Source organism: Drosophila rhopaloa, unplaced genomic scaffold (assembly GCF_018152115.1).
Source record: "Drosophila rhopaloa isolate 14029-0021.01 unplaced genomic scaffold, ASM1815211v1 contig_3, whole genome shotgun sequence".
Classification (NCBI taxonomy): domain Eukaryota; kingdom Metazoa; phylum Arthropoda; class Insecta; order Diptera; family Drosophilidae; genus Drosophila; species Drosophila rhopaloa.
The window spans coordinates 21,033,946-21,059,815 of record NW_025335123.1 but is presented as its reverse complement, the minus strand read 5'-3'; the positions used below and the strand labels follow the sequence as shown (position 1 = coordinate 21,059,815).

The 25,870-nt window shown below is 36.7% G+C and overlaps 1 protein-coding gene across 1 annotated transcript in view; it reads right to left on the bottom strand.

Moving 5' to 3' along the window:
* LOC108045465 (irregular chiasm C-roughest protein) overlaps positions 1 to 25,870 on the bottom strand; it is a 48,455-nt gene that overhangs the window by 4,503 nt on the left and 18,082 nt on the right. Inside the window, exons 2-4 of the mRNA XM_017124796.2 lie at positions 919 to 1,972; positions 758 to 854; positions 559 to 686 (exon numbers count right to left, since the gene is read on the bottom strand). Of these exons, the coding sequence (XP_016980285.1) occupies positions 559 to 686; positions 758 to 854; positions 919 to 1,947 (1,254 nt within the window). The 5' untranslated portion in view covers positions 1,948 to 1,972. The remainder of the gene's footprint in view (positions 1 to 558; positions 687 to 757; positions 855 to 918; positions 1,973 to 25,870) is intronic.

Below are 25,870 nucleotides of genomic sequence, written 5' to 3'. Positions count from 1 at the left end.
GATTTAAGTCATATATCTTTTTTAAATTAACTAGCAGTATATATTACGAGAGCGCACATCTTAACAACCAGATTTCATGTTATAAAACAAAACAAATCAAATCGTATAAAAGCCACGACTTCTTTTGCTTTGAAGTCAGCGCGAATTCTTCAGCCTCTTGTGATTTTTTCTCAATTTGAACTTATAATTAAAAGCTATCCTGATTCTACATTGAAATTTCCGCGAATTCCTTTGCCTTATTTTAAAAAAATTTTGTTGAATTACTATTAAAAGATTCAATCATTTAAAAGAATCTATAACACTTTTTAACTAAAATGAAGGAAAATCTATATTGGTTCGGTATGTGCATTAAAACAACTAACTCTTTAGCCTAATGTTTGTAATGTAATGTAAACAAACATTTTTAAAGAAATATTTAATCAGTAAAACAAAGACACAACATTTTTGCTAATGAACTTTGACATTGTGCGAGTCCTTCAGTAAAGTAGAGCTTTTAAAATGATCTCTTTCTTAGGGTGAGCCCCAATTATTGAGCTCTATATGAACATATCAAGTTACCTTATCGGAGTTTTCGCTGATCCATTCGATTTCGGGCGGGGGATTGCCATCCACCTCGCATCGCATGGTCACAGTGGCTCCCAAATCGGTTTCCACACTGACGGGACGCTGCCGGAAAACTGGACCGACTAGGTGGGTGAGAAGAATACGATTTTTAAATATCAAAAATAACAATCTTTCCCAAATAGGTAATACTTACAACTGATGTCCAGTTTCTGGCTCTCCTCGCTTTTGCCCACAGCATTGACCACCTCGCACTTGACATCGTGATATTGCCGGGTGACATTGTGAATGATCTGGAAAAGGTGTATATGGCATAATTACGAGGACATTATCGAAAGTACGCCACTGAGAACTCACCATTTTGGTGGTAAAATCACCGGTCATTAGCTCATCGTTGATGAACCAGCGATAGCTGAGCTCATGTGGATTGGCGTCGGCCTGGCAACTTAGGATGACTTCGGCGCCCTCGGGGATTTTCCCACCCGCCAAGGCACCACTCACCACCGAAACGGTGACCTTGGGCGCATACTTAACCTCCAGGAGGAGTTTGGCCGACCTCTCCGTTCGATCGGCGGTATTCTGCGCCTGGCACGTGAACGTCGTGTTGTGATGCTCCTTTTTGGGCGCCAGTTTCAGTATCGATCTGGCTGTAATCCTACGTGAATCGGCCAGAGGTTCCTTGACATATTCAATGCCCTTGGTGAGGACATTGCCCAGGCCATCGATCCAATGGATCTCAGCGGCGGGTTTGCCACCCGTCGAAACGCATTCGAGTTCGATTTCACGATCCTCGGTGGTCACCAGGTAGTCGCCTTGCGTGATCTTGGGTGCTTCGGGTGGAACGAGAACGGTGAGCTTGGCGAATCGCGACCGGATGCCCTGTTCACCCTGGGGACCGGGTCCCACTTGGCACTGGTACTTGGCATCGTCGTCCAGCATCAGGGGATAGATGTCCAGGGAGAAGTCGCCCTCCTCGTCGCTGCCCACCATTGAGTAACGTTCGAATCCGCTGAGATTCCTGTGCTGGCCGAGGCCGAAGTCATCCTTGGTCCACTGGAGGGCACCCACTTTTTCCATTACCCTGCAGGGCAGTGTAACCCGCGATCCGACGACGGCCGTCTGATCCTGTGGCTCCATGGCGAAGTGCTGGCCACCATTGTCGCTGCCGCTCTTCGGTTTGTTCTCGTCATTCGACGAGGAGGAGGATCCCGACGAGGAGGAGGACCCCGTCGACGAGGAGGAGGAGGAGTCTCCGTGGTGCGAATTCGCGTTGGACTTGTTCTTCTTCGACTTGGCTTGGACGGCAATCGGTTGGAGGAGCAGCGACAGGATCAACAGGAGGATCAGTGGCAGCACCAAAGGGCCACTGCTGCGCATTCTCTTCATTTTCACCGCGAAATTGTTAACTCGACTGGAAGAAAATAAGGGTAAAAACAGATTTGAGATTATTATCAAGGAATATAAAACAAAAGTCTAGTTTTAAATTCTAATAATATAAATACATATTTAATATACATAAAACGCAAGTAAGACTTTAATATATGTGACATAACAATCTGTCAATTTTAAATATTTGAATGTTGTGTTGAATAAAAAGGTTTCTTTAAGAGCTTTGAAGGTAAAGAAATTGGAATTTAATATATTGTGAATAGCTACAGAAATATTATTTTATAAAGTTATAGAATAAATGAAAAGTAAATATCCATTGCACTTTAGATGTCGCCAAACAATTGATGTTTAAATATATAGATCAGGTTTTAGTTGTTTAAGAAATACTTCTTTTAATGAAAGTTCCTCCATAAACTTTAAGATACGATTTTGGTACAGTTGCTTGGTACCACTTTAATATTATATTTATAATATTTCAATAAACATTTGTATAACTTATCCGACTCTTGAGTTCCTTTCCTCCTTTTTTTAATAATCCCCTCTTGTTTATTCAAGTTTTTTCGCTATTTATGTTTTTCCCTTAATTGAATTACAGCTTTCAGTTTCGCAATGAATGAAATCGGGATGAAAACAGATGCCATAAAAAATAATTACAAGCCAGGCGCGACCAAAGGAGATTCGACTTTTTAAAATCCCCCTTTCCTTTCCGCTTTTCCGCCTTTCCGCCTTTCACCTTTTCCTTCTCGCATCTCAAACGAATGCAATAAAACTCGTTTTTGTGGGTCAAGTTTAAACCAAATGAAAGGGCAGAATGTATGTGCATGGAAAAAATAAGAAAAAATCTGTGGCATTATGAGGCGGAATGTGTGGGGTTGTCAGTTGTCTGGATTTGTGCCATCAACTGCAACAACTGCCACTGCAACTGCAACTGCCACTGCTGCTAAGCTGCAAATGTAACTGCATCTCTGCACCGAAACAAAAAATAATACAGATACTTGAATATTGCCCACAAATGAAACATAAGTTGTATACCAAACTATACTTATTATATTTCCATTTCTGGTATCCAACTTTTAGAACTCACAAACATTTATTAAAAACATAGCAAAACTATTAATAATTATTTTTCGATTGCTAAGTAACCCAAATTTATAGTGGTGATATTATTTTTCTAGAGATGCAATCCTCAAAGTGGATTTATAATATTTATTGTTTACAAATATTCAGATATTTTAAATTACAATTTTTTTGAAAGACTTTTCGTTTGTAGTAAAATGGTATTTAGCATTCCAATTTTTCTACATGTTGCCAAAATGGAAATATACTCGATGCGGACTTTGCACGCATTTCTGTCTTCTGCAGTTTTCTTTTTTCCAGCGATTTTTAACGCGTTTTTTTTCACACTTTTTGTCGCTTACTTTTTTGTATTTTCCGTTTGGCTTATGTACATTTCCTCACTTCCACTTTTCCTCGACTGAATGCGGCCCCCATAAACAAACAGGCCGCCAAACACATGTATGACATATGGGATAGGACCCCCCTCTATTTTCCATTTCATCCCCTTGTCAGTCGGTGTTTGGCCTTGGCATTTGCGGCTTTTGTTTGTTTTTCGCATTTCTCTTTTTTTTTTTAAGGAGGGAAAATCGGTGCTGACCCAAGAACATTTAAAGCAGAAGAAAAAATCAATTGTTTATGAAGTTGATACACATAAGTTTATGCAATTTTTAAAGTATCAATTATTTACATTTAACCTTTTTTAATATTTAATGAATTATTTCTTAGCTCACTATATTATTAATATAATATTTTATAATGGTATAGTTTTATAATGAACAGTTTAAGTTATTATGGGTTTAAATGATATTCACTAAGAAATCAAACAAATTTGAAATTGTTTTCAACGAGGTGTTACCATTGCTTTTTGGTTGTTGTGTTTCTGCACTTGAAAGTGCCACAAACATTGCGAAACTTGACCATTTGAATGCCTGGCGAAACTCCTTTTAATTCCTTATCGGGTGTACACGTGAGAAATTTCCGTGCTTACTTCACTTGTTTTGGTTCCGCCTTATCCTTGACACTCGCACACACTCGAAACAATGGAAAATCTCCTCGTTTTTCCAGCAGTTTTTCCTTTTTCCCCATTTCAACATCCAGCCAAAAGGTAATGCTAACGATTTCATCAAATTGGCGCCACCTTCAAAGGGCGAAAAGCAAAAAGGAAAGCAAACGTCTGAACGGAAAACAAAAAATGCGCGGAAAACATGGAAAAACGGAGCTCAAAAACGCGCTTAAAACGCTAACGAAACGCGCCGAAAGACAGCGTATATATCCCCACAATCCGTATCGCTATCGCTTTAGCTCCGGCTATAGCTATACGACTATACCACTCGCTATTTTCAGCGCTTTTTTCCGACTCTTTTGATACCTCTTATGGGCCGAGTATTTTGGTTTGAAGTTGTAGTTCTTGGGAATTTTATTTGCCCTAATCTAAAAGTACTCTTCTGCTTTTAAAATTGAAATCACTTTTAAATATAAAAAAATTACAACAAAAAATGTAGATTTAATTCAAGCATTGAATCACAGCAATTTAAACATAAATTCTGGAATGGAAACTACATTTTAAAGGAGTCAAAATTACTATTAAAAATAATACTAACTTTGTTAAATCTTAAAATTTTTGTATGTATAATTAGGAAATATTCGATTATTGTTCTTGTAGACTCATAAATTATACTCTAAGAGTAATGCCTAACAAAGTAGAATGCATATGTAAATTTTTAAGAAATAGATCACATTTTTAGTGGTTTGTTTTTAGAACTCAATCATTATTTTCCAGGGTATTTACAGGTGCTTTTCCGCATTCCTCCATTATTTTCGTCCTGTTTTCTGTGTGGTTCTCTCTGTTGCTTGTTTACCAGCGCCATGATTTACGGCATTTGCACTTTGACTGCGACTACTGTGCTCCACTGTCCGTATCCGTGTCCGTCCGTATTTGGTCCGTCCCCAGAAAAGTCCGGGCATATATAGAGCCGGAAATGCCCGGCGTGCGTATATGCCAGGTGATAAAGAGAGTGGTGGGGGAGGAGGAGGGGAGGAGGTTAGGAAAAAGGCAAAAGGCAAAGGAAAACTGTGGAAAAACTTCGGATAGCTCCGGGTTCGCTTCGCTGGCAGCAATATGCTTGCCTAAATTATTAAAAATTATAATAAAATTTTTATGACCATAAAAGGCCACCGAACGAAAGCCGCTTGGCTGGAGGGGAGGGGAGGGGGCTTGGTTGGTAGGTAGTAGACCCCCGAAACCCCCCCCCCCCTTTTGTGGCAGGTCCCCATGGGTCCTTCGACCGAAAGTTGTACAGGAAATGACTGGACATGATTTTTCGTGCACACATAACTTTTGTTTTTAGTTGCGGTAGATTCTCGTTGGATAGTAAAAACCACTTCCCCGATAATACCCATCTCTACCACCCCTCCCCTCCCCACCCACCAACACCACTCACACCATTTTCCACATTTTCTTTTGCGTGCTTGGGACCTGGAGGATTTGAGTTTCCTTCTTCATTTTTCCCCACGACTACAGCTTTTATGTACTTCCAGGCGAGACATTAAAATTACTTTTGGTCTGCCCTCGCTATGTCACTTGGTTTTTATTGTCCCTTAGATCATGAATTACTATAATCACTGCGATTGTCCAGAATTATGTGAAGTGGAACAGGAATAATATAAAGGTTTATTAACCTTTAGTGGTATAACAAAATATTTGAGTTAAATGCAAATTATTGCTGGAGAATTTATAAAAAATCATTATTAAAATCATAATGAAAATTAAAAATAAATATTAAGGAAATTTTAAGCCAACTTTTTATTTGTTGCGATTATTTTTGAATCAGTAAAGCTATGGGTAAATATTACTTTATTTTGATTGGACTCCAATAATCATAGCAAAGGATTAACCAACACTTAATGTATCGAATTCGAATAGAGGGATTCGATATAAAAAGTGTTGGTTAATCGTTTATTATGCATTTACCATGTGTTAATCGGCTGTAGACTGTACTTTTTCAAAATAAAACCATAATTAGGGCATTGTATATTTTTCGAGACTCCACCTTTTCGTTTCCTTTTTACGAGTAACCCATTTCCTTTCTGTTGTGTTGTGTCTTTTTCTCACACCCTTTTTTCTCAATTTTCCCCATTTGCCAGAATTTGCTGCGTTTTGTTTTGTTTATTGTAATTGCGAACTGTCAGCATTGTTGTTGCCTTTGTAGTTACTTTAGTTGGGTTTAGTTTAGCTACCATTGTTGTTGTTGCTATTGTTGGTAACGCACGTGCTGAAAATGCCACCGCAAAAGGAAAAGCGAAAGAGACGGGTAGTGTGCGGAGCAAAAGAGACAGATAAAATGATACGCCGAGAAAAAACAACACATTCCTTAGAACCCATTAGGTGTTTCAAAAAAGATTATAAATTTATATTTTTACATAGGGACAACAATGAAACCAATTTGTTTATTTATTTATTATATAAATTTAAAAATTTTGAAGAAGTATTGTCATTTGGATAATATTTTTTCTAGATTTTAAGAAAAATTTAGTGTTGTTTTTCGTTTTTCTTATCTATATATCATATAATATTCCAGATTTTTTTAAAGATTTTTCTTTGTGTACAGAAGCAACTTAAACCGGAGTCGGGAAAAGTGGAAAAACACATGCCACGAAAACGCTAATGACACACACAAACAAGCACACACACATACACACACACACCTACACCCACACAAATGCAGTGTCATAGAGATGGTGGAAAAGAGGAGGAGACGGGAGGGGGTGCTACCAACATTATGTTAATTAGATCCCTCACGAAGGAATTTTCGCTGGAAATATCTTTCATTCCCAGCATTGGGTAAACAAAAGTTTTTCCTTCTCTTTGGAAAACTACGCCACACACACACTTAAGCAAATTAACACACACACACACGCGCACTTACTGGATTGTCATGTGTTTATTATCCTTTTTTTTTTTGTTTTTCGTTGGCGGAAGTTTACTTTTCACAAAGCGAAAAACTCCAGGACAAAGTGTAAAAAAGGAGGATAAAATGTTCAAGTAACCAATGACAACTTAGGAAATTAATGAAATAAACAAAGTTAAATAAGGAAAAATATATAACAAACAAATGGAAAAAAGAACTTTAAATTTTTGTATATAAATTTATAATTCTAACATTAAGTGATTAAATAACATAAAGACATTAAATACAATATAGTATGACCATAAATATGGGGAGAAATCATATCCAGAGTAAAACAGTTCTAAATTAATAATTTCGCACCATTTTGAAACCCTTAAAACAATAACTGAGAACAGTTGAGGGTATACAACTGTTCCCACTGCCAGAAAAAAATGTAAAAACAAGAAAGGAAAGCTAACTTCGGGCGGAGCCGAAGTTGAAATACCCTTGCAGAATATTCTGCAAATTATATTCTCCAAAATTATTCATATGATGCATTTTTAATACTCATAAAAAATCCCACCTTCCTAACTTTAAAAACACCAAAGTTATTTCATTTCCGATCAATCAGTTATATGGCAGCTATAGGATATAGTCGGCCGATCCTTATGAAATTTAATATGTCGAATTGATTGGGCAAAAATAAAACCCATAGAAAATCCCAACTTCCTAACTTTACAAACACCAAAGTTATGGCATTTCCGATCAATCAGTTATATGGCAGCTATAAGATATAGTCGGCCGATCCTTATGAAATTTGGTAGGTCGGATTGATTGGCCAAATATAAAACCCATAGAAAATCCAAACTTCCTAACTTTACAAACACCAAAGTTATTGCATTTCCGATCAATCAGTTATATGGCAGCTATAGGATATAGTCGGCCGATCCTTATGAAATTTGGTAGGTCGGATTGATTAGCCAAATATAAAACACATAGAAAATCCCAGCTTCCTAACTTTACAAACAGCAGAGTTATGGCATTTCCGATCGTTCAGTTATATGGCAGCTATAGGATATAGTCGGCCGATCCCGGCCGTTCCGACTTATATACTGCGTGCAAAGGAAAGAAGGGTGTGTGCAAAGTTTCAACTCGATAGCCTTAAAACTGAGAGACTAGTTTGCGTAGAAACAGACAGACGGACAGACGGACAGACGGACAGACGGACAGACGGACAGAAGGACATGGCTATATCAACTCAGGAGGTGATCCTGATCAAGAATATATATACTTTATAGGGTCGGAGATGCCTCCTTCACTGCGTTGCACACTTTTGACCAAAATTATAATACCCTCTGCAAGGGTATAAAAAGGGAAAATCGTAATCAAATTTATGTTGCTCAGCTGCTGCTACTTGTTTCTCTTCTTTCCGCTCATCAGTGGCAGCCATAAATTAGTCAGGGGCGTTGAGGAGGGGGGCGTGGCCAGGCCAATAAATTCATCAATTTTTTTTTTTTGGGCCCCAAAGAAACATAAAACAAAGGAGGAGCTAAGCAAAACTTTTCGCGCCGCCTTCGCACTTGCCAAAGGCCACGCCCCCATGGCATCCTTCGAAACCCGCCCACACGCCACCGCCCCATTTTAGACCACTCCAGCTGAAGCCTTTTAATTGAATATTAATAACAAAATCCTGCATATTAAACGGAGGCCGGCAACAAAGCAACTTTACCATCAGGAACACAGGCAGCCGCAGAAAGGACGAAAACCTTTGTTAATATATGCACACATCTGTGTAGGTTCACTGAGAGAAACAATTGATGTTTCCGGTTTTACTTTAATCAGAGTAAACTATTTAGAATTAAATGAAATACTTAAATACGATCTAATTGCATAAGACAAGGTCTTGAGCTATTTTTGAATAGATCTTAGACAGCCCAAAATAATATTTAAAGTCTAAAGGTACATTCAAATTCTGCAAATTATTAAATCTTATCTTGAATAACGTTTTTTAAAAAAGTGTTTTTTTAATGACTAAACTTCTCAAAAATACAAATTGAATATGCTTTCTATATATTCCCTTTAACCATTTGCGAAAATAATAATATAAATATAAATATTATTTGCCAAACATTTGAGCTGAAAATCTTGTAAATACCGATTCAGCTAACCAAGTGCCACTTATTTCTCCCCGTGTAAGCGTGTGTGCCGTACCCTTTGTATGCTGGCACGTCCCTCCATCCTGACCAAAAGTCCTGCGCTCCTGACGATGTCAAATGTTAATGCAATCAAATTGGAACCTCATTCAGTTCGACGTGGAGTGGGAATGGGAATGAGCGCTACACTAAATTCAATTATGCATGTAGTGCGGGGAATTCGAGGATTCGAGGATCTAGAGCAGATTAAGACCAAGCCGAAAACGTGTCCTTCTTTTTTGCGCCTTTGCAACTTAATTTCGAGGATATTAGGGTCGGTGAATCCCTTAAAGTGGCTGTGAGTCCAAATTAAAGTCACTCAAACACGAACTAATATTAAACTTACCCAACTGAACTAAGTAAATTAAGTTTAATTAGTATTTTAAGTTTCCTTTCTTCCGGCAGGTAAGCCAGCAAATATAAGAAATAAAAAATATTGTTAAATTCACTCGAACATAAATATCAAAACCACAAAATAAATATTGCATACTTTTATAAATTCTCTTGAAAATACAGTGTTTTAATGATGTCAGTTAGTTGCTTTTTCTTTTCCATTACGAAATGTAGCATTTACAATTAAATAGATTAAAATTTCTTGACAGTTTTTTGTAAATCCTTTGTAATGTATTAAAAGGCAACCAGAAATTTTTTGTAATAAAACCATAATTATTTTTCTCTCACTTATTAATTGAATGACTGGTATTCAAATTAGGCGAATCATTCATTTACGTCTTTTGAATCTTTGCGTGTCGCATTCGCTTTTCTTTCAATTCACCGTGGCTACTTTGTCCAGTTTTTTGTTGTTTTTCTGTTTTTGTTGTTGTTGTTGTCGAGTTGGATACCTCATGCATATATGCTGGGTGCCATCAGGCCCCCTTTAACCCCCGCGTGACCCATCCTGGCCCCCAATTTCCCCCTTTTGGCGAGCGGTGCGCAATTAAATCGATATTACGCGAGCCTGAGCCTGAAGCCTGCCTAATTGCGGATGACACGAAATTGTTTGCGCTATAACAATAAAGCAAAGCGCCCCGCCCCCGCCGCCCCTCACCACCAACCTCCCCTCTCCACGCCCGTTTGGCACCTCTAAAATACAATAGATCAGGGGCGTAACCAGGATTTTATCACGGGGTATTACGATTTTTAGTAATTTTTTTTATAAGCTGATTGATTTTAAAATATGAATAATAATAACATCCAAAAACAAAAATTCAATTTTGGATCTTTTATTATGTAAGCAATGTGAATTTATACTATTGTATAAATCTCTTAAAACCTTTGATAAAAGTGAAAGTGGATCTCAGTGCAACAAACCCCCCTCGTCTACGCCTCTGTCTGTCTCTTTCTCCCACGCTGGTAAAGGGCAAATGTTGGACTTTCTTGACCCGCGAACCAAGTGCTGCTCAATATTTACACTAGATGGCGCTGCGAAGTGATTGAGCGTTGTGAAATTCTAATTGGAAATTGATTCAATTGGAATCCAGCGAATTCCTGCGAATGAAGGAGTTAACTGTGTAATTAACTCCAGGGGAAATATTTCATTACTGCTTGTTGACTTAAATAGTTACGTGAATTGGGTTAATTTATTGAGGAATTTTTAATAACGTTTTCAACTGATTATGCGTATTTTATTACTGATTTAATGATTGAACAATTCATTTTAGTTACGCTTTTACCACATTATTTTCATATTATTTTATCAGTTATACAGCTATAGAACAAAGTATTTTATAATTATGTGTATTATAGGATGGAATTTGTATATTTGATTAAAGTTATTTTGTTTAATTAAATATTTTTCTTGATCAAGAATATAAAATATTTAATTAAAGATATTGTTTTCCTTTAGGTAAACATAACTTCGACCAACTCTACACTCAGTGTATTCCCTTCATGGGAATTTCGGAAAGAGGGACGAGGTCCTGAGCGATTTACCAAAAGGCTCACAAAATGAGTTTAAATTCCCCAAATGCGCTTAGGTACAAATTTTCTTCACCCAAAGCAACAAAGAAACAAGAAAGATAGCTAACTTTGGCAAGCCGAAGTTAAAATGCCCTTCCAAGACAAATTTATAAGGCATAATGTATTCCACTAGTTTCTATTTATTTTAAAATATTATAATAAATGTATTCATGCTTTTAATAAGCCAAACCTGATACCATGAAAAAATAATCTTTAAGCAATTAAATGAAACCAAATGGCAGATACGCAAATGTTATTGATGAAGAACAATAATAACATTTTTATTACAATTACTCACAGTTAGACTTAACGATGCAATCTTATTTTAAGGGAAACTCTATTAAATTTCTTTATGCTTCTAATTTTCATATACATTTAATGATTTTTTCTATATTTATATAACTAAAGAAATAGTCTGAAAATTGAATATATCCTAATCAAAAATCGAAATACCTTTGAAACTTGTATTAACCTCAGCAAGGGTATACAGAATGGAAAATGGAAAACAATTTAAAGCGTTTAAGCAAAGTACTGGAAAATAAAAAAAAAATAAAAAAATGATATACATGGGGAAAAGGGGATGGGGAGCAATTGCATGTGTGTGAGTGTTTATTCATGTGCAACAAGGCGCCTGCTGTCGTGGGAATTTAGCGGAGTGCAGAGGGGGGTTGAGGGGGCGGTAAGACAAGGCGCCCAAGCGGACATGTGTTTCTCATTTTTCTAGTATTCTCCTTTTTTTTGTTGTTGAATTTTTTTGTGTTATTGTTGCAAGGAGGCGAATGCAGTGCAGCCTTCCGCCTGCTGCTGTATAATAAACAATTTCTTTTTTAAACACATACGGCACACAGATACACACGCACACACATTAGGACAAGGCACACACACACATGTGCACAAGTAGCGCAACTTTTACATGTGGATGGCTGTGCTGAGTTGGAGAATTTTGACATTCAAGTAAGTAAAATCATTTAAAATTTTTATAATTAATACAAGTTTTTAAAATATAGAAATAGGCCAGTTTAAATGTATTGTAAAACATATAACAGCTTTTTTTTAAAGACTTCTGTGTGTTTAATGGCTATTCCAACTCCTTCAATTTGTTTTGATATCAATTTCTTATTTTTAGCCATTTTATTAGGTATTTTTTGAATCAATAATATACTTTTCCATTTTTACAGCGGCAAATTAAGCTGAAAAGGCAACATTTCGCTTTCCCTTCATGGCATTTGATGTTTTTCCTATCTCTCCTTCAGTCTATTTGCTCGTATTATTATTATGAATATTAAGTTGTTCTTTGCTCCTGCGGTTGTTGTTCCTTCGGCTTCATCCCTTTTCTGTGTGGTGGCAGCACAAAATGGCATTAAATTAAATAAAGACCCGTATTAGGCATGCCCATGAGGGGGCGAGGGAAGGGAGAGGGGCAGAGGGGGAAGGGGCTATTAGGGCGGGGGGGTCGAAAGTTGAGCGAGGTTACGCCCCTCGGTTAAGGTGGAATAGTCTCTCCTATATGCCATGGATCAATAATGGGCACAAAGCTCCCCAACCAGTGGCAACAAATAAAAAAAGGGTTAGACCAAGGAGGGATTTTCTAATGCTTTTATGCACTGAGCGAAATTAAAATGTATTCTAAGCTATCTAATTGATTAATTCCGATTAGTAATATACTTTTGTACTTTAATTAACTGAGGGCTCTTGAGACTGTTACTTATTTTGCTTTTAAAGCTGGCAGTGTGACCTTTAACTTTGCAGACAACTTGGAGTGTGACCATGCAGTGGGCAAAAAGATGATCAATCTTGAAATATTGCATTAATAAACTAATTATATATTATTTAAACTAACTTTTGTGACTATAAATTATATGATTATATTAAGGATCCCAGAATGTGGTTCTTGTTTTTTCCCGTGTAGACTGGGGTGACTTAGGGGTCGGGGGCTGCTATTATTGCTGTTGCAGTACAGTTAAGTCAATTTTACAGCAGCAATAACAACAATAAATGGCAACAATGTGCACTAAATTGTGCAAAACTTCGTTTTCGTTGCGTTTTCTGTTTCTGTTTCGGTTTTAGCTTTTGTTTTGCTTAGTTTCGATTTTTCCCCCCGTTGTTCTTGTTATTGGCTCCACTTCTGCTTCTTCTTCGCTTTTTCCCATGTTTGCCCTGTCATCAATTAGGACATGCATTTGGTTTTTCTATTTTTCCCCCTTTTATTTTTTTTGTGTACCATTTGTTTATTCTTGTTACTTTTCGATATGATTTTGTGCCATTTGAACAGAAAAAGAGTTAGATAAAATTTGATAAAAAAGGAAAGAAACCAAAAATCCTTTAAAAATATTATATGATAATTTTAAATACTTCTGCTCAATTGTGAATAATATTATTTAAAATACTTTTACTTTTTATTTAATTTCCTTTTTCTTATCAGATAACTAATACAATCTTTTCCGATATAAAAAAAAATCAAATTTCAAGAGCTTTTTACTGCAGTTTTATTTTTATTTATACTTGTAGATGACTTGACATGTCTGCATTTTTTAACGAATACATTTGCTATAAATTCAGTTTGGCATAATATTTCAATAATTTATTGATTAGTTATCTAGCTGAAGCGCGCCTTCAATCAATTTGGAAATGCATTTTGTCCTTGCGCATGAGTGGACGACGGCTGCGGGGCAAGGACGTTTCGGGGGGGTGGCAGTGGGTTGTTCAGGAGGTGGTGCAGCTGCACGATAGCGATATTGGAAATGCAGTAAATAATCAAGTGCAATGGCTGCTGGGCGGGTTATATAAACCATATAGCACATATATATGCACTGTCAAGAAATGCATGCAAATCAAGCCAAATCCATCTCATTGCGACATCTTACACATTTTATTTAATGAACTTAAGTTCGCTTTCAAACTCATGAAACAAAGTATTGTTATACGTTATTTGTAATACATTTTTAACAATTTAAAATTGTAATACAAAAAAGACGGTATTAATTATACAATGTTATTTCCAATGAGCCCTTATTATTATTTTTTTTTGGTAAATTTTCAGTCTTCATTGCCAGCACTTTATCAAAAATTTAAACATGAAGAAATTTTGATCTTTTGTTTTGAGTTGACTTCAGTGTGACCAGTTGTGCATACAACATTCAAGTGTTATAATTCCCAACTTCTCCATTTCACGATGGATATAAATGTATTTTGTGCGGATTTTTGTCATGAATGAAGATCTTGCTTAATTTTTCAGTGCACACTGAACATGGATGAGATGGGAGAGGGGCGTGGCTCTATGCGGGCTTATGCAAATGTCGCACAACGATATCCACCAACAAAAAATCGCGAAGAAAACAAAAGGAACCGAGAACAGAGAGGAGACGTGTGGAAAAAGAAATGAAAGAGAATTGTGCACTTGAAAAGCGGCCAAATCGATGTCAGCAGCAGAAATTCAAATCAGAAAAAAAAAGTTTACGGAAAATCTGCGGGATAAAGGCGAAAATAAAAAAAGGGAAAATCTCGCTGCTTGGCAGTTCTTGAATGGCTCGTAGAAACTTAAATGGGAACAGCTCAGAAATGGAAATGGCAAGCGGCGGGGATTGATGAAGTGCCGGACGCACAAGGATCTTTGTCCTTTGAAGGAAGCGGGCGGGAAATCCAGCAGGAAAATCCGCCAAACGAAAGTTATACGAGGTCAGCAAAAGGGGAATTGTGGGCGACTTTCCCATGATCTCTGCTAAGCTCCGGAGAAAGTGGAAATTCAAAGGGAAGGTAGAAAATCAGCAGTACTAGCTATCATATTTTCATTTTTCTAAGGGAAGCTTATGTCCAAGTTCAAGCTTCAAATTCTGTGAAAATAATTTTTATTTTCTTAAAAGCGTAAACATATTTTTATTTGTAACATATGTTATTAAATTATTTATATTCTTAATGTAAATAAAAACATGAAGAAAATGTAAATATATATTAATCTTCATAATTTAATTAAAAAAGGCTAAGTATTCAACATTAGTACATCGATATTTTGCAATAATTAAAGTGTCAACTTGGTTTTTTTTTGTCCATGTATAACTTGTTATTATTCATAATTATTTTTTAAGGTAGTACACATACAATATTGTTTCCCATTAACTTAAATACACATATATATGTATATGGGTTTTTGCAAATAGTGTGATTCTTGGAATGCAAAATACAAAAAACAAATTTGTATTTTTTTATTTGTCAATCACGACAAAATACGAATTTTTAAAATAAAAGTGTTAAGGTCTGCTAATAGTAGAGAACTACGTCCCCTTATCAGTACTATTTTCGGTTTCATCTTTTAAACAAAAACAAAGACAGATTATGTTGTTGCTAGCTGCGAGGCATACATTTATGTATATAATTTACTGTGGGGTATTCGACTTAATCTTGGGTTAGTCAAAGCAATATGCAAACGTACTTGTATTTGTCAGTAAATAAATATATAATGTCCACGTAGTTTTTGGACAGTCAGGTCCCCTTATCAGCCATGTTTTAGGTTTCTTCGTTCTTAAACAGTAGGATTATATTCAGTTCGTTTTCAAACTTTAACTTAGAGTGGTCGTCTATCGTCGCAATGCTTAAGTTAGCATCCTACGTTTTGTACTTTTCCATTGTCCTGGAAATATTTGCACCATTGGCGCTTTCCCAAGGAAGTAATTCCTCAGTGTGTGTGTTGCACGATGCGCCGACCCAATGTTCCGCCTTCTGTCTGGCCGCACTAAACCCATTCATCGATCATTTGGACAGCATCGATTCTAGGATAGAAGCCCTGCAGAGTACCACTGCAAAAGAAGAGTTCGAGGCGGGACTAGAGGCGATAAAGAAGTTGCTAAGCACCAAGCTGGAGGATCAACTTCGGGAGATGCAGACACAACTATCAGCCTTTCAGGCAACCCTTCTCCAAACCCTTTCTAAAACAGAAGTAAATTCAGGTCCTCCGCTTTTCGAGAAAATTGGCACTAGGCACTTCTATATAGAACACGATATTAAGCTAAATTGGTTTGATGCTAAAGAAAGATGTCGTCAAAACGGAGGCTATTTAGCGGCAATCAAAAACCAAGACGAACTTATACAGATCGTTAAGAAAGGGGGGGACCTATCTTACTGGGTTGAGTTTCCCTTTCGGCAATTACAGAACCTGAAACCTCCTTATAGTCCGATTCCTGAAACTAAATTATGTTATCTGATGCAACAGTATCATTTAGCTGAAACTGATTGTGACAAACATTTTAATTTTATTTGCCAATTAGAAATAAATGAATAATAATGTAATGGGTATAATCTAAGAATGATTGAATTTATTTCTGTTAAAATGTGTAAAAAAAAATATTTAAGAAAAATCAGTATGGTGTAGAAGAAGCACATTGTTTTCTTAAGACCTTTTTCATTAAATCGCAAAACTCTCACAGTTATTGTAAATCTATCGATGCCAAATAATGATCATATTTTTTGGGCACACATATCATAATTTTTTCATTAAGCAACTGGAACATATAGATGAATAAAAGTTTTTTATTATAGAGTGAGGTCTGTAGGGATGTAATAGTATTTTTGCAAAAGTTCTTAATACAAAGTAAAAAGAAGTGCAACTATATGATTTACTTTTATAAAATCACACTATTTAACACTATAAGTTTCAATTTATATTAATGTTGAGTCTGCTCCCATTAAAGTACAGACAAATCTTAGTAGTTTTCTTCAATGTTCTGGGCAGAAAAAAGGAATTCAGTGGGTGGGTGGTATTTTGTGGGTGGGTGGTATTTTGTGGGTGGGTGCGTTGTTGCCAACGTTAATTGCGGCAATTAAGGACTCGTTCCCCTTGGATGTCCTTGCCCAAGTATTGTACTCCTTCAAGCCCCCGCCGTTCCATTCCATTCCGTTTGTTCTATAAATGTTTTAAACATTTTAATTAGTTTTAATAAACGGCCCCGGGAGGTCGTTGAAGGGGGTTGGGGGGGGAAACTGTTTGAAGTGGCCCGACTTCGTCAACAGTTTCGTGTCAGGTGCAGGTCCACCCTTTCTCCCCTCTCATTCGCTCCCAGGTTTTCCCCCCTATTTTCCTCTCTTTCGTCGGCACACACGGCTTGACAATGAATTTTCGTGAAAAGGTCGTCGCCCACTTTTTTCTTTATTTCCTTCCGCTTTGTTTGCTTCTTTTGTGGGAGCTTTTCCAGCTGCCGCTGGTCCGCCAAATGGTCAGACTTCCATACACTCGCGGTTAAAACGATCTAAGAAAATGTATTTTGATGAATTATGGCCAATTTAAATGGTCACTTTTGATATGTAACCCGAGAAGATACTTTTTACTTGAACCTATTTTAAAATTATATATTTATTGGGTAGAGACAACCGGTAATTTACTTATTTAAATAACTTACACCCCAAAGTTATAAACGAAATTAAAGAGCGGCATTGACAAATTAAAAATACAAAGGGATTGAAGAAAATATTTGTTATAATTATTAAAAGCAACTATAATTGAATTATTTTTCAATCAAAATTAATTCATTAAGCTACAGATCATTTAAAAATAATATTAAAATTATTAAAAATCAGGTATGTACTTCGGCTTCACAAATTTATTTAAAGTGTTTTAAGTTAATTAATTACAGAAGACAATTTCTGACAAAACATTTCATTGTTTGCTATTTATTAAAAATTGTATACTATTTTCCGGTTCTCTGCATTTTTTTCTGTATTTAAAAGACAACATTTTAAGAGATTCTGTTGGTATATTAGTGCTATTAACCCAGCCACATTTGTGGGTCAAGTGGGATGAATAGATGGCACAGTGTGTGTGTGTTTGCGCGCGGACAACTAGGTGTATGCGTAATGTTTAGTTGGCGGTCGCTCTTAACCCCCCAACGCCCCCGTTAACCCCACAACGCCTTCTCGGTTTTGGTTTTGGTTTTCGGTTCTGTTTTCTGGTCGCTGCGGCCGCTGCGAAATTTCCGCCTCTGAACTTTAGTTCACTTTTGGGTTGCGTGTTGGCAGTGCATTGTTTGCCTGTACTATATATTCCCCGTCCCTTTTCAACTCTTATACCCCGTTTCTTTCCCGCTAATGCTCCCCGTCTCTGTCGTGTGTTTGTGATTGGGTCTTGCGGCCGAGCACTAAATAAGTTGACAAGACTGCGGTTCCCGGACATTTCGGGAACTGCGACGCGTCGGCGGGTTAACGTTAACCCTTGTGGCGGCGAGGGTTGAAGGGGTTTGCGGGGGGTCAAAAGGTCGCAAAACCTCAAAACGCTTGAATTTCGCAAATTTACCAATTTGCAAAAGGTCGGCCCGGGTTAATATTGGGTTCAATCGAGGGAAGCCAGTGGGCGGTGCGGTTTAAATCAAAGTCGAGTGTTTTGGGCGACATTTCGAGGAACCCACATATTTCGCATTACTCTCAAGGTAAATAGCTTTATTTAAGTCAGCCCTATCTTAACATAATCTTTAGCTGTATCACAGTACTTAAGCCAATCGAATAACAAATAATATATGAAGTGGAATAATATAAAATGTGCCTAGAATATATTATAAACTAATTACTGCATTTCATTATATTTTACTTAACTCATCTTATTATTTGAAGACTCTCAGTTTTCATAAAAGCCAAAAAATTGAGAGTATTTTACAAAATGAATTCGTATTTAAGAGGCTTATAATTCATATAAAATATTATATTCGAACCTCTTTTCACTCCCTTTAGTTTTCCAGAAACTTAAACTTAGACCCAGCTTTATGGGTTGCCTTTAATGCCGTGCTATTTTTTTTTTATTATTGTGCCCCTATTTTTATGTCAGTTAGGTTGCCAGTTACCCACAAACAAGAGGAAAATTTCCGCGCTGGAGACCCGGAAAACTTGCAGATAAGAATGGTTCGTGTTGCCTATAAGTCAGGGAAAATAAGTACAGGAAAAGTCTCGCCTTGCCAGCGGAACAAATACAGCGAAAATATACAAGAAATGCTAAATAAATAAATAAATAATGAAACATAACGATAAAAAATATACCAAGCTTCATGCTATATTTTTCCAGGCCCAAAAGAAAAAAAAAATGAAATGAAAAAAAAACAGAAAAAAGAAAAAGAAAAACCATTTGCTGTCAACGCGGCGGTCGCGACAGGAAGACGATTTGCAGCCATTTGTCATGTTGAGGGCCATCGAGAGGGGGCGGGGTGGGTGGATGCAGGACTCGCGATGCAGGGGCGTGGAGGAGGAGGGGGGGGGGAGTGGCTGACTGGCACGGAAGTGCTGCCGAAAAATAAAATATATTGGAAGGGGACGCTGGCAAGGCCGAGGGAAATCGTTTGTTGTTGTTTGGTTTCATTTCTCGCTGTTGTCGAATTGCTAGGGGGAGTGGTGGGGGGGGAGGGAGGGGTTGGGTCTTCCGAGGGGTTAGGGGTATCGTGAGGGATATCCAAGAGAGGCTGTGTCAGGTTTTTAGGGGGGTGCTAAAATATATAAGCAGTAAATAAGCTTAAAAGCCGCGTGGGCGGCTACAGCCTCTGCTCTTTTCGAGTACAGTGACTACTCGCTAGTACAAACATTTTCCATTCTCCACTTCTTTTCAAAACAATTTAATTTTTGGGTGCTTTCAAAAAATTTCCATTTAATTTTTGTTTTAAAAAAATATGATTTTCTATACGTACTTATTATTTATATAATTCTTTTTGTTGTAACTTAAATTTATGATTTCTTTAAATATTATAAATAATGTATGGTCTCTTTTCATGTTACCTATTGTATTAAATTTCGTAAGTATACTATTTCCGATTCGGACTGTACTTGTTGTTTGGCATTTTGGAAATTTATGCGCCTTGATTCTTCACACATGCAAAAAACACTCACATGGCCACCAGTACACTTTACATTTCAAACTGTTGGCAATTGCAGTACAAAAAAATCAGGCAACAAAAATGAAGGAAATGTGTGGAAAGAGGAAAAAGTACTTTTTTCCATGTTGTAAATTTCATTTTAAAGTCGCAGCGCGAAAAGTTTGGCAGCTCGATGGACTCGGAAAAAAAGAAAATCACTGCCCCTATTTCCCTCCCCCCCACCTTGTTTTTTCCAGGACTTTTCCTTCATCTTACCCTTGATTTTTATGGCTTTGTTCTTTCTGTTTGAGTTTGGTTTGAGTGTAGGTTTTTATTTATTTTTGGTATGAGTGTGTGTGTGTGTATGTGTGGACGTTTCGCCTCCCCTTTTTTTTGAGTGCATATATGTTTGAGTTTTGTTTCAACAATTTATTCAAATTGAGTTTCGCCGACTGCCGGCCATAACTCAAAGCCAAGTTTCTCTGGCTGCGAAATAAATATTTCTCGCTTTGCTCCTTTCACTTTCATTTCCCCCGAATTTTCTCTGATTTTTTTCCTGCATTTTCCCCCGCATTTCCCTCGCTTTTCTCTCGTCCTAAGCAGGTGTTGATGGCTCCATTTTGATGGAGCAGCAGCTAAGCGGAAGCCGCAAAAGTGCGTGAGTCATAAAAATAAATTCTAGGCCCAAGTCCACAAAAGCCGAAAAAAAAAACGGAAAAAAAAGTAAAGCCAAAACCGAAAAAATAAACAAAAGAGCATAAAAGAAAAGAAATGGCAGGAACAAAAGGGAAAGTTTGTCAGGAACTTTGAATTATTCGCTTTTGGCAGTCAATCAGTGATGTTGGGAAACTTGAGGAGGTAAGGAGAAGTTTGGCTCAAAGTAAAGTTGTTTTTGGCCGGGCTTAAAGCCAATTTATTTGGGATAGATCAGGGACGAATAAGCGGCACTTATCCTAGGAAAGTTATGGTAATGTAATATTACTCTAAGGCAACTCGATTAGTTAATAAGCAGTTAAAGATATTTAAGGATAAATAAACAGAAAGTTCTTATTAAGTTATACATAAATTAAAAAAATTACAAATTAAAAATATGCAATAAATCTCTATAGCTATAAATGTAGTTTAGGTGTTTTTGAAAACAATTTACAACTTAATTTAAAGCGAAACATGAAAACCAAAAATGTAAGGCCATGCTTGCTTTCTGATCAAATATTGATACCACAAGTATGAATTTTATAATGCAATTCTTTACCATTCCTCTTATCGTTTTTTTCCATTTCTCTTCCATTTTCAACTGCTTTTTATCTACGAATTTCCTTCTTTCCGCACTCTTGAATCCTGCCTGCTGGCTCATTTGTCACATGAACTCACATGGAGCCGGAGTCCTGGAAATAACCATAACCCTTGGCCAACTTCCCCGCTTTCGGCTCCCCTCATATACATCAGACTTATCATTAGGACTTGACTGAGAAAATAACGTTGTGAGTTGAAAAGAATTCGAGAAAACTTGGATACAAAATATTGCTGGTAAAATGAAATATAAATATATATAATATATATTATATATTATCACAAAAATTATAACCAATTCAAAATCATGATTTTATTTAAAGAAAAACATAAATTAAACGATTCTGTAAATAAGTTATTTAAACAATCTTTTTTATAACCTTTTTAAATGTGGAGGTACTTGAGTATTCTTTAGACCACTTTTGAATAAAGACTTTCGAATTTCGGCTTAAAATGTAGGGTTTTTGTTTATACAGCTTATACACTTTTCCAGCTCTTTTCGCCCAGCTTTTCTCTTAGTGTCCTTGAGCAGACGTAGACTCCAGCTGAGATCTGAATTGGAGCTGCAGTTCGGAGTTAAGAGTTAAGAATCGCTGGCTGAGCAGGAAGGACACGTCCTGGGCTCAGCTGGGATAGCGATTCTTTCACATCACGTGCAGGCTAAGCAGACTGGGGCGGGGCTGTCGTGGGTTAAGAGGGGGCGAGGCCATAAAACGTGGCCAAGACTGCCGCCGAACAAAAGGAAAAATTCCTCACCGTTTTTAGACATTTTTTACTTATTTTTTTTTTTTTGCTGTTGGTGCCTGTAAACGTATCAATGCGATTTATGCAGGAATTCTAAAACCTTCAGCATTTCCCCCTCTGGAACTCGCGTACATGCATAAGTCGCTGCAGCAAAATGTCGCGATAAAAACGAGAAAAAATCGGGCCAAAAAAAAAATATATATGTATAAAAAAATAACACAAAGAATATTGAAAAAAAAAGAATTTTAAGTAGAAATACCATGGTCTGACTTTTTAATCCGTGACAGAAGTCAATTTGTGGAATCGGTAAGAATTTGTTAAGCTTGGTTAAATGTTTCTTTACTGTATTGTTCTTGAGTCAACAGATTAGAATATTAATTTGTTGTAATTGAAAAAGAAAACATAAACATAAAACACTATTTAAATTGGTAATATCAATATATAAATTCAGTATATTTATGTTTAGAGTATGGCATAGTTATTTTTTGAAACTCTTTGAAAGGGTATAAAATAAGCCAGAAGAAATGAGATGGACAAAATCACCCAAGAAAATGCAAAATAAATTGGCAGCTACCTTTGGCATGCCCAGGCTTTTCCCCAGCCCATTTCCCCCATTTTTCCTGCCTTTCCGCCGCTTTGCTGTTGCATATTTCAATGCCGCAGGGCAGAAAAAGGAAAAATCCAGTAGAAAGAGAAAAATCTGCGACAATTTCGTCTCGTTGTCGCTTGTCTCTGGCTGAGCCACAAAAATTCTTGGCAACATTTTGGGCTCTGTTTCTATTTTCTTGGCCCGTTTCTTGGCTCTTCTTTCTTATTTTTTTTTTTTTGTTTCTACAAACAAAAATTCCTGTCAATTGCCGGCGAGCCATTAATCAAAGAGGCGTGATTAAAGGCAGGAAAATTTCTGGAATTGGCTCTCGGAAAAGCCATGAAAAAAAATTCGGCTAGCTGTATTCAAATTGGGCAGAAAACCATTTTGAATAATTATGACAATTTGAAAAGTTTTCGATTCCTGTTGACTTGGCGGAGAGAAAAGTTGTCGGCTGTCTGGCTTCACAATTAATCACTTAATTAATTGAATAAAACCAAACAGAAGTGTTGAAGTAAATAATTCAACCCCAGGCAATGAACAAATTTTGTGGGGAAAGGTCAGAGAAAACAAGAAAATGCTTGATACCAAATCTTTAAAATAAACAATCAAAAATGGAAATTAAAAATAAGGACCAGTTCTGTTTTAATAATAGATAATCGGTGTACTTAATTAGAAGTATTATTTTAAAAATATTATAAACAATGGAAACACAAGGAATGTGGTGTAAAAACTTGGAAAATTATGGAAAATGTTAATTTGTGATTTAAGCTTATTAAGCTTTAATCATCTTAAGTTTAAGCCTCCGGCTGATTGACTTGATAATTTACTGGCATTCCGTTTTATTTGCGTAATTCGAATTTATATTTGCCAGCTAATGAAATCACTGGGAGCCTTAGGCTCTCTGATTATTTGCCACTGACTATTGGCAAATTAATAAGGGGAAAATTTGCTATAAATTATTTATCGCCAGAGGAAAAGCTGCTTTACAAAATGGCCTCAAGGTCACGCGTGTTTTCGCCTATACCCTTTATTTTTCTTTTTTGGCCCTCGATTTGGCAATCAATTTGGATTTGGATTTCGATTTCGATTTTCGTTTTGTTTGTTGTTCGCTTTCGGGCCGCCGATTATAATCAATTGCCACGCCCACTTAATTAAATGGGCCCCCGACTAATAGGCGCTTAGCAGTGGAATGGGTTAAGTGTCGCCCAGGGGCCGGTTGTGGGTTAAGGTGGGCGACAGTCGGCGGTGACCCGATTGAGAACTCGATTCCAATGCATTTGCCGGCAGATAAGCAGCTTAGACTACCTCAACATTCGGCGGGCACAGTCAAGGCCAGTGCATTAGTGCCACCCGAGTGGATCGGAAATTAATTTGTGATAAAATCTCGGTCAAATTGTGATCTCTGTGATGCACAATTTTTCAACTTTTCCTTTTATTAAAGAAAAGATTTTTTGTTGTGTTTTTTTTTGTTATTTCAAAGTGGTAAGCATATTTTCATCTTCAATAAATAATTTATTAAATACTTTAACTAAAATCCGAAACAAAAAATAATAATACTACAGAGACATTCTACATTTTTTTCTTTATTTTCTTTTTTATAATTCCTATCTTTTTTTTTTTGGCTGGATTTTTCTTTCTTCCTTCTTCAGCTTTTTCCGCTTTAGGATTTTTCTAGTCAAAACCTCGACCGAATCGCTGTCTCTCTCTTTTTTTCCCGCCTCAGTTTTCCCATTTTCCACTTCTGTTTTACCGAGCTTTGTTCTCCGCAGCCGCTTTTCCTACTTCTTCTTGTTATTATTTGCGGTTTGCTGGGCAAAAACTTTTTGCCGTCTCTTTCCCACGGCTTATACCTGTCTCTTTCCGTTTCACCTGTAATTTTTGCAACTTTCAATTAGGAAGGCATTAAGCCAGAAAGTGCTTCATTGGGATGCTGGGAAATGGAAATGGAAAGGGGTTTTCCATGGCCAAAATGAAAAGCTGTCGCAGGAAAAAATATAAAAATATAGAAGAAAGCAGGGAAAAAATTCAGACAGCTAAAATTGTTCTACTCGAAATGAATTTGACTGAAGATGGCAAAGAAAATAAAAAAAAACGAGGGGGTTGAGGTTTTCGGTTTATATATATAACTATACATATATATATATATATGTATTCTATCCCTAGTTGTTGAATTTCGCAAGTTTTTTTGCGTGCTTTATTTTTTTGCGGTGGGCGTGGCTTGTTTTTAATTAAAAATGAATTCACCTCTTGCCGCATCTGTCTTCGAAACAGACTAAAAAATTATTTAGAGGGGGAATATAAATTGGAAAATAGATGGAAACTTGTGGAAAAAGTGAATAAATTTAATGGAGGAGAATGAACATTTTATACCGAGACTTTTGCATCGTTTCAGAGGCTTTTTCTTATTTTTGTTTTAATTAGAATACATTCAGTCTAACTTTGTTCAATTATCTTTGTTTCTGTTGCCATACTTTATAAATTTCACAAAATTAAATGCAAAATTGGACTGGCATTTCATAAAATGACTTAAACTTAAATTTACTTTAAATAATTTGTTTAACCAAAAAATGGCGAAAATAACTTAATTACCAAAGTACCGAAATACACTCACTTATCCAGTTTACACAACCCATTGAAAGTACTCGAAATCCCTGTTTGTCAACTCACCTGAAAATAGAGAAAAAAAGGTAAACAGGTTGAAAATCAATGTTTATAACGATTTTGTCAGCAATATTTTGTCTTTAGTTTATTATACCCTTGCAGAGGGTATTATAATTTTGGTCAGAAGTTTGTAACGCAGTGAAGGAGACGTTTCCGACCCCATAAAGTATATATATTCTTGATCAGGATCAATAGGGGAGTCGATATAGCCATGTCCGTCTGTCCGTCTGTCCGTCTGTCCGTCTGTCCGTCTGTCCGTCTGTTTCAATACCGTTTGCGAGCTCAGTTTAAAAGCTAGCGATCTGAAACTTTCACAATCGTCCTAAAACATGTGTACGCAGATCAAGTTTGAAAATCGCCCCGATCGGACGTCTATATCCTATAGCTCCCATAGGAACAATTGGATATATCTTGCAAGAATTTATGATATTTCGCGCAGTGTAAAAGCTATTGACATTAATCTTTACAAATCGTATTTTGTTATGCATACCTTGATCAGGGTAAAAGCGCGTGGCGATCGGACGTCTATATCCTATAGCTCCCATAGGAACAATAGGGTAAAATCGGTTAAAATTTAATGATTTTTAGGATATTTCGCGCAGTGTAAAAGCTATTGACATAAATCTTTCCAAATCTTATTTTTTTATGCGTACCTTGATCAGGGTAAAAGCGCGTGACGATCGGACGTCTATATCCTATAGCTCCCATAGGAACAATAGGGTAAAA